Here is a 14,257-nt window from a genome sequence, read left to right on the forward strand (position 1 = left end):
CAGAGGCAGACTTCAAAGGACAGAGAAGTCATTAGAATCACAGTTCAAAGAAAAAAGTGAGCAGCTGGTCTGGGCCATCTGGTAGGGGACATAAAATGGTCTCTTTCTTCCGCTGTCAGTCTATGAAATTTTCATTAATTGTAGGAACATCTTCCAACATTAACTAACATAATATTGTTAAAATCTTAAGTCTTAATAAATCATCAAAACTCCTGTCTTAGGAAAACAAGGTAGGTACAGCCTGGTGGGTCCTTTCCTCCCCTGTAATACACCATGCCATAATTACAATTTTAGGTTGGTGTTTTCAAAGCAAATTAGTGGGAATTGAATTCCTCAGCTCCTTTGAAGATCCCAGGAAAGAATGTGGACAGGACGGTTCCACAGGCTGCAGAGGAATCCCCTTCTCTATTGATTTCAGGAGCCACATTTGGCTTAAACACATGCACAGAAAGTGTCCTCCCTGGGCTGCATCACTGGGACTCGAGTCTCCCGGGGTTGGTCCCACCGATGCTGCTGGGATGCGGGCTCAGCCCGGGGGGAGAGGCTGCCCCCCGCCTGCCACTCATAGTGTGTCCCACACTCCTCCACATGCCGGGGAGCAGGGCTGAGGCATTTTGCCAACCCTGTTTGCTAACAGCTTAAAGAAAACCCCACCTCCCTGCAGCCCCCCAGCAGACATCTCAGCCAGGAGAAATTCCAGCTCCATCGGAGCACAGCTGAGCAGAAATCCCCGGTTTAGCTGCTCTGATCTCAAGGCCCCCAAGAGATCCTAGAAATTTGTATTCCTGATGAATATATGGATGAGTTCCTTGAAATTCAGGCAGGTGGTTTGATAATGCAGGGTGGTGACAGCTGCCACGGGGAAGGCAAACTAAACAGGAGCCACGAGAGCGAGCTAAAGGGCATGGCAGGTACCTGCTGGTTCTGACAAAGCACTGACCTGGGAGCTGCTGCCAGTTCTCCCTGCCTGCTCCTCGCCTTTCGGATGTGTCAGCTGTGTCTCTTCCTGTTAAAGGCAAAACGGAGAGAGTTCGTCTTACTGCCCTGGGAGAAAAACTGGCCCAAAATTCAGCTGGGAATTTCAGGGGCTTTCAATCCCGGGCTTTCCAGGACACCACTGTTCCCATCAGTCCCGCCTTTGGTCCTCTTTCCTGGGACTGTCCAAATTTACTGACTTTTCACTTCCTATCAGCAGCGTTTCAAAGCAGATCAAACATCCAAACCCAGAAAAATCCCTGATCCTCTGACACGCCCTGCAGAGCATCACGAGTGTCATACACCAGTGTCACGAGCTGTGCCGTCCTCCCGAGCCATGCTGGTTAGACAGCAGGAGAGCAGCTGGGCTGAGGACAGCAGGACCAGAAAAACTACTTGCCCCAGACCCGAGATCCAGCCCTTTGCGGTATCTCCTGGTGCCAGAGGTGTCCCCTGCTGCCTTACCGGCTGTTTTCCCAAGCTGCCGGCCAGCTGACGGGACAAACAGTGCTGGCTCCGGGCTTGTTTGCCACCGAAGGACAGACACAAATACTTGAAATACTTTCCTAATCTCATTTTCTCATGCAAACAACTGCTGGGCTGTCAGGGATGTTACTCCAGGGAGGAAGGGACGCGGGATGGGACAGGGTGTGCAGGATGGCCAGGGATGCGGTGGAGCCTCCGCAGGTGGTCCCATCCCAGGAAGGGTGCCCCTGCCTGCACCCACTCCAGCCTGGACCCCCAGCTGGTTCCCTGAGCCCTGCTTGCTCAGGCCCAGCCTACTCCTTGTCCTGGTGATTTGGCTAATCAGGGCAATCCATCCCCTGCAATGAGGGCCATTAACACCCCGGGCTGGGGTCACCAGCCCTCCTGGAAAGGGGGCTCAGGATTCCCGAGCTGTTTCTGCACGGAAGGATTGCTGGCTTAAATCACCTCTGTGCTGAGATTGCAGCTGAGACAGGTGCAGAAATTTTGGAAACGCTGCTACTGCCTCCCCCTCACGCTCCTCTCCCCCAGCTTTATCTCCCCAGAGCTGGCAGAGGCTGGGATGTGCCTTCTCCAGGAGACGGTAGGGACCCTGGGGACACCGGTGGAGCCTGCAAACACCTCCTCCTCTATACAAAATAGCCCAGATTTGCTTTTTTAGTTTTACACCTAAATCTGTTTTCATCCATTGCATGTTTTCAGAAGAGGCGCTGCAAGTTAACACAGAAAAATTACTTGCCCGGAGCCAAGAGGGGTGCAGGAGCAGGGGCTGCCATCGTTACAGGGGGGCTGGACCCCAAGAAGTCTGCAGCCCACGGGAGGATGCTGCCAGCGGGGAACGTGGGACCAGAAACTGCAGTGACCTGCTGGGAGTTGGAGACTCTAGCTCTGCTAGGTGCTGAGCCACCAGCATCCTGCCAGGGACGCACACCAAAACATGAGCTAATTCCAACAAAAATAGGAGTGAACTCATAATTCATATGCATAATTCATGTGCATAATTTTATCTTTGCTGTGTATTCGCCAGGGATGCATTCTAGAAAATGCTTGCTTTCCCCTCCCTTCAACACTCACATCCTTCCAAAAAGTGCCATAGATGCAAATCATTGGAGGCAGCGAGAGGTAGTAGCTTTGCTGGGTTACTAAATAAATGCTAAATTTGTCTGAGTTTCCAGCCTGTGCCTTGGCAAGTTATGCAGATTGAAGCTGTTGTATAGACAGGCAGCGTGTAACAATCACGGGATTTTAATTGCTTTCATTGTGAACCCTGGTTACTGATTGTATCTGCACGGAGAACTGTAACAGTTTGCCCTTGCAAATGCTAAAAATGTTAAACAATAATGGCAATTAAGAGATAATTATAGTTATTCTGAAGCAAGGATGGGAGTTAAGACTCTGAGAAGACATCCCAAAAGAGCAGGAAGCGTTGCCCTGTTTACTGCCCAGACTTCAAGCCGCTTTTTCTATGATGTAAAATCTGCCAGATTTAATTGCTTAATGATTTTCTATAAAATATTTAAGTAACAGGGTATCTTTAGCCGGACAGGGCTCTGCTGTAATTCCACGTGTCACTTGCTGGAGGACAGTGGCAGTGTCAAAGCCCTGGCCTGGCACTCATGCTTGCTGAGTCACCCTCTGCTTTTCTCCTGCTAATTAATTACAACACAGAAAAGGTCCAGGGACCCCCTGCAGCAGGACCGCCAGCACCCATGGGTGGGGACCCTGCTGGAGGGGGCACAAGGGTGTCATCCCCCAGTTCCCCTGCAAGCTGCAGTTACAGACAGAGCCGCTGCACCGTGGGTCCAGGTTTACCCTGTCCAAGCTGACCCGGGGGCTACGGAGGAGCAGCTGCTTTGGGCCAGGTCCTTTCCAACCCTTCGAGAAAAGAGGGTCTTTTAAAACCGGATGAAAGAAGAGGTTTTGTCCTTGTGGAAGCGTTCTAGGCTTTCCTCAAAAAACAAAAAAGGCATTTATTTTTTTTCCAGAGCCATGTTCTGGGCTGGGTGCCAGCCGCCTGTGTGCAGGCTGCGGCGGAGGCACGTCCTGGCTGGGTGTCAGCCCTCTCCGTCCTTTCCTGCCGGAGCCACCCCGGCAAGCAGCAGGCAACTGGGTGAGATGGGCGTGAGATTAAACCCCAAACCTGTAATCGAACACTTTGTGGAAAAATGTCTGTGTAAGAAGGGATTTCCGTTCCTCTGACTCAGCTTAAGCAGCGCAGGGCTAAAGCTCGGGTCACACTGTGTGTAAAGCCGGGCTCAAACCCCGGGGGAAATCCTTCCATCGTGCCCCAGCAGCACCTGATCACCCCAGGTTGGGGTAAGACACGGGAAAACCCTTTCCCAACGGCCCTGCAGCAGTGTGGCACCCGCACAGGGGCCACTAAGGGCGATGTGCTGGTGGGAGCACGCATCCAGCTCTGCAGATTCCAGCCCGTTCTTGTGTGCTTGTGTGGGACGTGGCAGCTGGGAAACAAAGGGCGGCTTTCACTGCACTCACCCCGCACAGGGACCACCGCGCTGAATTCCTCGGATGCTTTGATGGGCTGCAACCAATGCATGGGGAGAGCAGGCTCCCGGCAATCTCCTCCCCCTGAAAACACTTCATCCACACCCGGGCTGCAAGGAGCTGAAAGAAAAGGCCGTGCACATGTTTAAATGCAGGGGGGCCCTAGATCTCTCCCCCAAACCCTCCCGGCCAGGACCAAGGGTACACAGCCCGGCCGAGGTCTGGGCAAGCGGCTGAGCCGCGGTCAGGCTGCTCTGCAACAGCCATAAATCAATGGAGACGCATAAGCAAGGGAGGGAACAAAGGACATGGAGAGATGCCATGGCATCTGGCAGGGGACGGCTGCAGCGGCCACGCCGGAGGATGGCGTCTGGGGAAAGCCTCTGACCAAGCCTGCGAGGGTCCCGGCCCCAGTCCTGCAAGGGGACGAGAGCTGGGCAGCAAGGGACACATGGGGACATGGAAGAACGTGGCACCCCACCTCGCCCACAGCCCCAGCAGCGTTCCCGGGATGCCTCTGTGGCACACGGCACTGGCCCCCCATTGATTTTTCCACCAGGACACAGCAAGCTCTGGCACATTTGCTCCGAGCCCCCAGCACTAGGACAGGAGCAAACAAGCTACACCAGGGCCAGATAAAACCATTCCTCAAGCTTCACCCAGGGCCAAATCCTGCAGAGCAGCTGAGCAGAGCTGGGGGTTGCCCCACTGGGGCTGCCCCTGCCCAGGCTGGTGGCAGGGGAAGGGACAGGGACCAGAGCAGGGTCTGAATGGGAGGAGGTGGCATCTGCTGTCACCAACAGAAGGGCTGGTGAAGGCACTGACCTGATGATCAGCAGCTTTTTGTCTCGTTGGTAATGAGTTATTACTCAGCCTCAGCTAGACACTGCCTTAAGGGGGAAAACATCTGATCGTCTTTTAATAAACACAGTTGGCTCCTGCAAAGCTCCTGCAGCTCCTGTATCTATAAAGTGCTCTGAGACGCATGGCTTATGCACAGACATTGCTGCTATGAGTCACAGTCTGGAAAAGGGTGTCAGAACCGTGGCTCAATAAATAGAACAAAGCAGCAGGGAAACCTCGGGTGGGCAGGGATGGCACAGCCCTGCTTCCTTCACTGCATGGCACTGGCCTCTGTCAGAGGCTGAAAGCAACATAAAAGTGATTCCTTCCCACATTTTCTCTCTTCATCTCAAATCTTCTGCAAAAGCACTGTGAGAAGGAATGTGTCTGTTGGGTACCGGGTTTACCAGCGACAGGCTCTGCTTCCCCACGCTTGGGGCAGATTAACACTGTGATGGCAGTGCCAGAGAGCACCCACCTGCAGCCTGCGTGTTCCCACAGAGCAGGCTGGGATACCTGGACCCTGTGCAGGACGCCCAGGGTGGGGAGGATGTCACCATCACTGTGTCCCTTCCTGGAGTCCCAGGGGGTCACAGAGAAGGGGAGAGAACATTGTGCCAGGAGGCAGGGAGCAAGGCTGGCTCCCACTGCTTACAGTCACGCAACTTCTCCTGGGGCTTTACACCACACTCCCCCCCCAAAATGAATCCTAGATCATGCCTAGCAGTTGCACCCATGGAGCATAGCTACCAAAAACCAGCCTGTCTGCTCTTCAGGGCTGCAAAGCTTTGCCTTTGTAAGGCCACATCTGGAAGAAATACTCGACATGAGGAATTGAGTAACTTGGCTTGTACAAGAGAAAATAATGTGACACTCTCCCCAACCACGAACCGCACTGTTACCCGCAGCGAATGCACACGCACGCCTGCAGACACTCTCCTGCACCCAGATGTCCACCCACAAGCAGCAACCAGCACCTCAACTCCCCTGCAGGCGTTTTTTGAATGTTTGAAAGGCAGGACAGTAATATACAGAGTTTACATTTAAATAGCATTTTTTCCCAAATACATCTGGAAGCAGTTTGTTTCTCCAGATGTTTCCCCCAGATACATACCTTCCACTCCATGCCCCAGATCCAGATGTTTCCAAATAGCTTCATGTTCCCGTTGAAACCGAGCAGCTGCCCTGGGGACATTCTTAGTCTCTCCGGCATGGAAGCAGTTAACACTCAGAGGCATCACGCAGGACACCTGTGCCTGGTGGAAACTGGAGACAAAGCGGAGCCCAGCAATGGAAAAAGTCACAGCCAAAAGCTGTGTCAGACAGCTGCTGGGAAGGCAGCAGGGACAGGCAGCTCCATGTTCAAACCTCAGCCTGCTCTTGACCATGCAGAGGGAAACGTTGATTAACTTCAGGCAGTCTGTGTCTTCCAGGGCTCCAGTGCCATGCAAAGGGAGAAAGGTGGAGGATGCACAGTGCGATGTCCATCCCAGGCGTTACAGGGAGGGGAGCAGGTCCCCGCTTCACTGCCTCATTGATAAAGGTGTCAGCTAGAGCTTCTTTTCCTTCACCTGAAGCAGGACTTCTGCTGCCATGACACATCCAAGGAAGCATCAAACCCACTTTCTACTGCATCATTTCCAGGGCACACCACCCCTCCAGGCCTGGCAGGGCCTCCACACCTCACCAGGCTCTGACTTACACCAGCACCACTGGATGCAACCACACAGAACCCAAAGGGGTGCTTTCCCACAGACAGGACCCACCCTGGAGGAGTTTTTCAGCTCAGGTTTGGGTTGGCAGCCTCCTGTGCTGCAGCTGGCATGCAGGAGTCTATTCCTCTGTCCCTTGCTTTAACTGAGAGCCCTGGGGACCAAGGGGGCTTAGCTACCCCAGCCCCACAGGGCTGCAGATGCTTTCTCGGAGTCACAGTGTTAACCCAGACCTAGCCAGGCCAGGAGTGCAGAGCCTCAGCACAGCTGGAGCTTAAGCTCCGCAACTACACTTCCAGCTAAAAGGCTTGCTGGGACTGCCAATGGAGCAGCAGCCCCCAAAGTAGCAGCTCCTCTGCTTTTTGACACTGCCAGGTGGAGGTTACAGCACATCACCCGTGTGTAACAGCCCTACTGCTGCTTGTTGGGAGTTCTCCATTAGCTCATTTTATAGCTACTTAGCGTGAGTCATGTTTCTCCGCAGCTCAGCTTCCCCTCGTTTCTCACACTGGTATTACTGTCCCACAGTAGCTGTTAGGCTGCTGTAGTTGGTAAGAGCCCACAGCTTTTCCAAAATACCAAGGAGGCCACAAACCCAAAATTAGGTTGCATCAGGAACAAGATAGAGCTGAGGGGGGTTGTTTAAGGGCAAGCCCACAGCCCCTGCACTGCGAGAGGCATTAAACACACCAGCTTCAGGCAAGTGGCACGAGTTCCAGATCTCACCTTTCTATCGAGCACAGGGAGGAAGCCTGAAGGGAAAACCTCCCTTCCTGCAAAGCAGGGAGATAAACCTCTGAGTGTGCACAGGAGCCAGGACCCCAGCTGCTATGCCACCCCCGCTTGGCAAGTCCCGAAGAGGTTAGCCCCAGTGCCTGCAGCTCTAGGTTACTTGGCACAAGAGCATCCCATCAGGGCTGTGGCAGCACACGCTCCCCTCCATCCCTCCTTCTGGTGCTGTGTTTGAGCCAGCACAGATGGGCCACATCAGCTCCTCAGGTAGTTTCTGCCTCTCCTTTGGGTCATCAGCATCTTCCAGGGCAGAGAACTCACTGCTCACCCTCTCTGGGCAACTGCAGTTTTTGCTTGGGACAGCTGGCAATGAAAAACAAACTAGAGAGACTGTTTAAATGTGTCAATTCACCTTTAATGTTTGAAAAAAATAAATGGTATTTGAGCCATTGCAGTTATGAAGGGAACAGATCTTGCTCCACAAGAGACCGTGAACAGGTTCACATTAGACTCATGCTTGGAAAAACACAAACCCAAAACATTCTCCTTTCAGATCCAGAGCGGAGTTCTGAACAGACAAGACCACAAAAGTGCCCCAGACAGTCCAAGGCACATTACCCCAGTGCAGACATTTCCATCAACATGAAGTTATGACAGCTACATTCTTTCTAATTACAATATTGTTCTATCAATATTACAAAATTAGGCATACTTTGGATTTTGCACAGAGACAAGAAGGACTTTTACTTCAGGAAGTAGTCAACCTGGGTCATTAAGTCATTTCCCAATGAAGAGCTCCCTTCACTCGGCCCTTTCCCCCCAGCAGTGATTTATCACCAACACCAAATTCATCTCAGAGACACCAGTTAAGCTCATCAGCCCCAGTGATATTGTCTATGCATTAGTTAGCAAACCAACAAATAGACCTTATGGCAAGCACCAGGTATTTACTTGCCATCACACAGCATTTCTCCACACCCAGATAAAAAGAACTTCCTGCAGTGTAATCCAAGAGTCAGCACATACTAAGACAAATTGGAGACCAAGACATTTGTCTGCCTTCAAAGCAGATGTCACATGGATTTCCTTCACACAAACATCACATGTAAATTTAACTTCTTGGTACTGTGCTTTAAGAACAAAAGCAGATATCAGAACATGGAGGACAGTCCTCCAGAAATAGCTTATCAGCTACAGAAAACAAAAAAAAGGAGACAGTGGCCACTTACAAGTCTTCCACATGACTAGCTTGCTTTAAGGAGAGCATCAAGTTAAGGCAGTGTTGAGACAACTGGCTAAGAACATGCCAAATAGAGCTGCTGTCAGCAGTCACCAATTTGATATCCTACTCCATTTCAGGGACTGGCCACGTGGCTTTAGATCTCAGCATCAAGGTCTAAAGACTTCAGCCACAGGATGCTGCTTTCTGCAGCAAGCAGCAGCTCAGAGGGATGTTTGTTGAAGTCTTCTAGACCAGGCTGAGTTACTTGCAAGTCTAGGTTAATGTATCAGCGGAGCCAAAAAACACACGATGGGCACTAAAAGAGAACACCGAGGGTGCCAGCTGCAAGTCTGTTTATCACAGTCCAAGGTGGAGTTCAACTTGTGTGTGAAAGCCATGGAATCAAGAGCCACCCCACCAGCTTTCAGGGAAGGTCTAAGTACCTGCACTGAGGCTACTGGGAGAGCCAGCTCTCAACAGTCTGCGGGGTGGGTACAGAGGCTCACACTGGCTTTGCTCCTCGTTACAAGATTAACAGTCTAATAAAACTCAGTAAGGAAGTCAGGGTCTTTTGGCCTGCCCAAAGAACTCTTCCCAGCCTCAAAGAAGGAGTTACTACCGAGGGAGCTGTTGTGGAATAGTTTTATTTCTTCCCACGTAAAGGCCATTGTTTAAGCATTTACAGGTTTCCTAGTGCAATACAACCAAAAAAAAGCAGTAACAAAAAATGCCGCCTTCTTCCCAGGCAACTAAACAGAAGTAGATTTTTACTGCAACATATACACATTAAATATAGTATACAGTCCATGCAGCGGCATAGCCATGTTAAAGGGAGTCGTGGCTTCAGCCATCAGTGCATTACAGTCCAAATTTCACTTGCTCCTACTACCTATCCAGACTTGAAGAGAAGAATTGCAACCTGACCCAAGTAAAAATAGATGAAATGCTTTGTTTCGTGTGTTACATAGCTGCCAAAGTTTCTGCCAACAATGCAGTGCCAGGTTGGGTTGTATTTCTTGTCAAATTCCTGAAGAAAAAGAAGAGAGGCATTAAGGCCAAGAAAGCCCACATGAAAATAGTTCTACACACAAATTCTTAGCTCCTTCTGTGCTCACACCATCGCCTCTCCTCCCACCTGCAGCATTGTTGGATTCCCCACTGCAAGTCATATGAAGCGAGGTAGTGACTGACACAACCAGACCCCCAAGCTGGATTGTCTGAAGGACCCAACACAAGCAAATAATCTCCGGAGACTCAGAGCACCCATCAGCCCTGAGCAGAAAAAAGAGACCCAAGAGCTCTCCCTGGTACAGTACTATTCAAGCCCTGCGTGGAGGCTACTAGCTCAGGGGAATATTTCTCCTCTCCCATTCCAAGCCCACTTACAAAAAAATAAAAAAAGATTTTGGCATGTCTGCCCCAGCAAGGCATTTGAGCTTAAAGGTCACCTAAAAAAAGGAAGGAGAAGTCTGGCTTCTGCTGTTTGAGACTTCTTCACATAAAGGGGAGAAAATCTGCATTGATAATGAGCAGGCAAATTTCACAGGCCAGACAGCACACAAAGACCTAAGAGGTCCAAGCTGAGCAGAGCTGAATGCTAGCTGAACAATCAGTCTTCCACTTAGCAGGTAAGACCAGGTTAAAGACCATTTTCCTCCCTCTAATTAATACACAAGTCCCAAGTACACCCTCTTCCCTCCCCTGAGACAGAGTCAGAAGAACAAAATCAACATTCAAGATTAAAGTAAGTGTTAGTCCTCAGACAGCACCAAGGCAGCTTGAGCTCTTTACAGATAATCTTTGAAGTAGGAAAAGGCTTTCTTGCCAGGGCATGAAGGTGCATCAAATTGCTTCTCTCCTCTCAACCCACTCTCAGGAAATAAAGGCCAACTTCTTTTTGGACGCCTTCTGTTGCACTCACCTTACAGGCTGCATTGCCCCAAGCACTTTGAGATAAGTCTTGCCTCTGATCAAAGTGATCTGAGAGGGTAGGAGACACCTTTGAATCCTTTACATTCAAGCTTAGATTACAAGCAAGGCCCAAAAGCTATCCCGGGTGGCAGGGCAGTATTGCCTATGCAGTTACCCTCTCCTCCTCCAAAAGCACTTTGCCCAGACACTCAGAGAAGTGGCTACAGAGGGAACCGACAGCTCCTCAGATGCCATCAAGCATGAGACTTAACAGGCTCCTGCAAGTGGGGAGACACCTCTCTGCAAGCCAGGACAGCTGTTTGCACTGTTTTTAAAGCAGCACCTTTTAGAACTCCGCCAGCCAGGCTGAGGCCCCATCCTCCTCCACACCACCCCACCAGAGCCAGCAGCATGGCAGACAGAACTGCACACACAGCAGCCCACGTGGAGTGAAACAATAATCCCACCCGGCACTGGTACTGCAAGTCAAGCAGCAGCATCTGTGGAACAAGCCCTGAACAGAGACTGCAGCTGGCTCTTTCTAGGCTGGCAAATCCAGAGAGGCAGCGCTCACACTGCTTGCTCAGAGCCTGCCAGAGCAACTGAGCAGGCCCTGCTCTGCTACAGCCCTCCTCCGACCTTGGAGGAGTCACTCCATCCTCTTGGGAACTGCAGTAAAGCAGCCAAGAAAGCATCTTCTCCCTCCAAACATGCAAGTATGAAGTCTCAGGCACTCAGGCTCACAACAGGCACACGTAAGAGCTTTGTGAAGTCTCAGCCAGAGCAGCCCCCTCATCCCACAGTTACCTTCTTTATATATGCTGCAATGTCCTTTTCTATGTTGTACTTCTCCATCGCCTGTGTAGCACAGTCCACGGCGTCCTGCTGCATGTCCTCGGACATGTCCGCATTCTTGATTACAGCCTTTCTGTCAGACATCGTGAACCTAAGGCAGAACATAGATTCCTTTAATCCCTTCCCAAGAACAAAGAAGCTTCCTGTGCATCAGAGGTTGTCCTTTCTACGGCAGGCTGCGTCACAAGCCAAATGTTACGGCCAGGTGAGTTTCTCAGGGTAGCCCACAGCAGTCCCAGGCTAAGGTGCCCCTATAGCTGGAGCACTGTAGCACTGGCACTGTCTGGAGGTTAGATCAGAGATAGTCCAACATCACCACCTGCATTAAACACACAGAAAAAGCTGTGTGCAGGAGACAGGATCTGCAGAGAGCCACAGCCCTCCCATACATCAATAGGCTACAGCCAAGTTTGCCTCCCAGGTGCACCAGGGGTTTGGAGCATCATTTGGTCAGAGCCCTGCCAGCAAGGCTCCAGACAGCTCATCTCCAGCAGGGAGGCTCAGGAAGCATGTGAACAGCAGCAGGGCTTTTTATTCCACCCCATGCCAGGAGCTATAGTCACTGCTGCTACTTGAGCCTGGAAGGAGTGTTGTTCCTCATTCAGCCCATCATTCCCTCAGCTCACTGCTGCTTTGTCACTGAAACCCAGACTTCAGATGTTCCCATGGGACAAAGCCAGTCTGACAAGCCAGAAACAGGTTAACGCCACGCTGCAGCCTAGGAACACACCCCACCACAGAGCTAGCACAGCCAGAGCCTGGCAGAGCAGCCTCCTTTCCTTCCCCCTGCCTGTGAACCACCACACAGATGTTAGAAAGCAGCAAGCTAGTGCTGCCCATGACCTTTAAGAAACTGGGAAGTGGTACACTGGTGCTGAGCATTTAGCCCCCTGTGCTCTATAGATTAGTTTAGGTGCTTTGTACCCATCACTGAAGCCATTTACATGTAGATCTGCTGTGGCCTTCCCAGGGCAGCATTCAGCACTAGGAAGTTTCCAGTGCAGTTCATATTATCCTAGAAAAAGAGGGATTTGGCAATCCCAGCAGCCTTTCTTCAAGGTAAGGCCATGACACATGCCCAGGGAAGAGCCCTGCAGCCTGGCACACTCCAGCACCCATCCAGACAGAGCCCTTGTCCCCAGGCCACACAGGAGGCCCGCTCAGGGGGACCGCTCAAGCGATGGTCCGCACTGACCAGGACCATAGCTGCTCACCTTGGCAGCAGCTCTTACCACAGCATATTAAAACTTTGTGGGAATAAGCTTCTTAATAGCAAGGAGTGCCTCCAATTACGCCTGCAGAGCACCATTAAGTTTCCTAAATCCTTTTACAGTGCTGTAAGTCTTGAGTGATACTACCAAGCATGTTTTGAAATAGTGAAACTACACATTTTTAGCTCTACTGAGGAGTGAAGAAAATCTGCTGCAATGATCGCTTCCTGGAACAGCCCCAGAAAACTGAAGGAGTAGCTTTGTTACAGCAATTAAAGAAGCCTGCTATCCAGAAAGAAAGAGAATCCAGTTACATAATTGCAGCCCTGTGATTACAATACTTCAATTCTTCACTCTGCCTCCAATTGCCTCTGCAAGACTCCTATTGCAACCTTAATTTATACATTTTAGATACAGTGTTTAATAGCACACTGCTATTAACATACACCAATAGCATCAGGAGGAATGACAGGAACCGAGTCCAAATGCCAACAGAGAGCACATGTGCCTACCACAGCCTGGAAAAGCCACTTCCAGGCAGTTTGTCCCCCTCTGTGCTGTGGTTTAAGCCACTGGGTGTTAGCCTGGGGCCCAGAAACCCCGTCAGGACAAGCCACGGCTCAGAACAGCCTGTAGATTTGGATTCCCTATCCAGTGACCTGTCAATCCCTTGGAAAAGTCTTCTGGGGAGCCAGCCCACAGGAAGAGGAAAGTGGTAGAAATTCACTTGTGGGTCATTCTTCCAGGAAAGCCTCTTTAGGGAATGAAGGCAAGCAAGCCCTCACGCACATCAGGCCTTCACACACCTCCACTGCACGCTGAGTTCAGCGGGCATTCGTCATTACATAACCAGAGTGACCCGCAAAAAGCATCTTCCTTCCTCATTGTTCAGGCAAGGAGCATCTCAGTGCAGGCCCACACTGCCGAGGGCCAACAGCACCATAGAAAAAAAAAAACCTATTATCCTTCAGTAGAGCTGCATATGCTGGCCAGCCTGCCCTTCCCAGCACCGCACTGCTCCAGGGCACAGCACCCTTCATGGGCCAGCCGTGACAGGGGCTGGCAGCCAGCTGTGCTGCTGGAGGGAGGGTCCCCTGCCCCTGCCATGGGGCAGGGAGCAGCTCCAGGTGCCACCCCACCCACCCACCTGAAGAGCACAGAGCAGGGCCCCAGCCTCAGCTCATTCCCCGGGGGGGTGTACAGACATCCTTCCCACAGCACACCTAAACCACAAGATCACAGCTGGCCCCCAGGGTTTTGCCACCCAAGTCTGGCCCTCCCTGAGGTAATAGTACAGCTCCAGCAGCCACCCCTTCCCCAAGCCAGGATGAGGTCTTGAAGGAGGAAGGAAAGACCACAGCAGGCACTCCAGGGCAGGCTGAGGCCTTGGGAAGGAGGTTAGGCCCAAGCCCAGCACCCGACCACTCCCCCTGAGAGGGCAGGAGGGAGCTTAGGGAGGGGGATGATGCTCAAGCTCAGCACCCCCTCCTTTCCCTCACCTGGACAAGATGCAGCTTTGTAAAGTGGATGAGACACAAGCCCCCACACCCACTCCTTTCCCTCACCAGGCAGGATGGCACCCTGGAAGTGGGACAGGGCCCAAGCCCAGCACCCACCGCTTCCCCCCCAGGACAGACTGGAGCCTGAGGATGGGGACAGGGCCCAAGCCCAGCACCCACCGCTTCCCCCCCAGGACAGACTGGAGCCTGAGGATGGGGACAGGGCCCAAGCCCAGCACCCCACCACGGCAGGGGAGGGCCCTGGGTACAGCGCAGCCCCTTCCCCACTAGGGCAGAAGGGGGCCC

General features: G+C 51.8%; 1 protein-coding gene across 1 annotated transcript; it reads right to left on the reverse strand.

The window, feature by feature from the left end:
• Positions 1 to 7,646: 7,646 nt before the first annotated feature.
• LOC104464784 (dynein light chain 2, cytoplasmic) lies at positions 7,647 to 11,346 on the reverse strand. The gene is made up of 2 exons (XM_010077612.1): positions 11,194 to 11,346; positions 7,647 to 9,502 (listed from the first exon to the last, which is right to left on the reverse strand). The coding sequence occupies exons 1-2, from the start codon at positions 11,344 to 11,346 to the stop codon at positions 9,365 to 9,367; spliced, it is 291 nt and encodes a 96-aa protein (XP_010075914.1). The 3' UTR covers positions 7,647 to 9,364.
• Positions 11,347 to 14,257: the final 2,911 nt, after the last annotated feature.

The sequence above is a fragment of the Pterocles gutturalis genome, unplaced genomic scaffold, assembly GCF_000699245.1.
Source record: "Pterocles gutturalis isolate BGI_N339 unplaced genomic scaffold, ASM69924v1 scaffold4803, whole genome shotgun sequence".
Taxonomy (NCBI): domain Eukaryota; kingdom Metazoa; phylum Chordata; class Aves; order Pterocliformes; family Pteroclidae; genus Pterocles; species Pterocles gutturalis.

Coding starts and splice junctions, on each gene's coding strand:
- LOC104464784 (XM_010077612.1), bottom strand. CDS start 11,346: ATGTTCTGCCTTAGGTTCACGATGTCTGACAGAAAGGCTGTAATCAAG. Junction 9,503..11,193: donor TTGCAGCATATATAAAGAAG/GTAACTGTGGGA, acceptor CTTTTTCTTCAG/GAATTTGACAAGAAATACAA.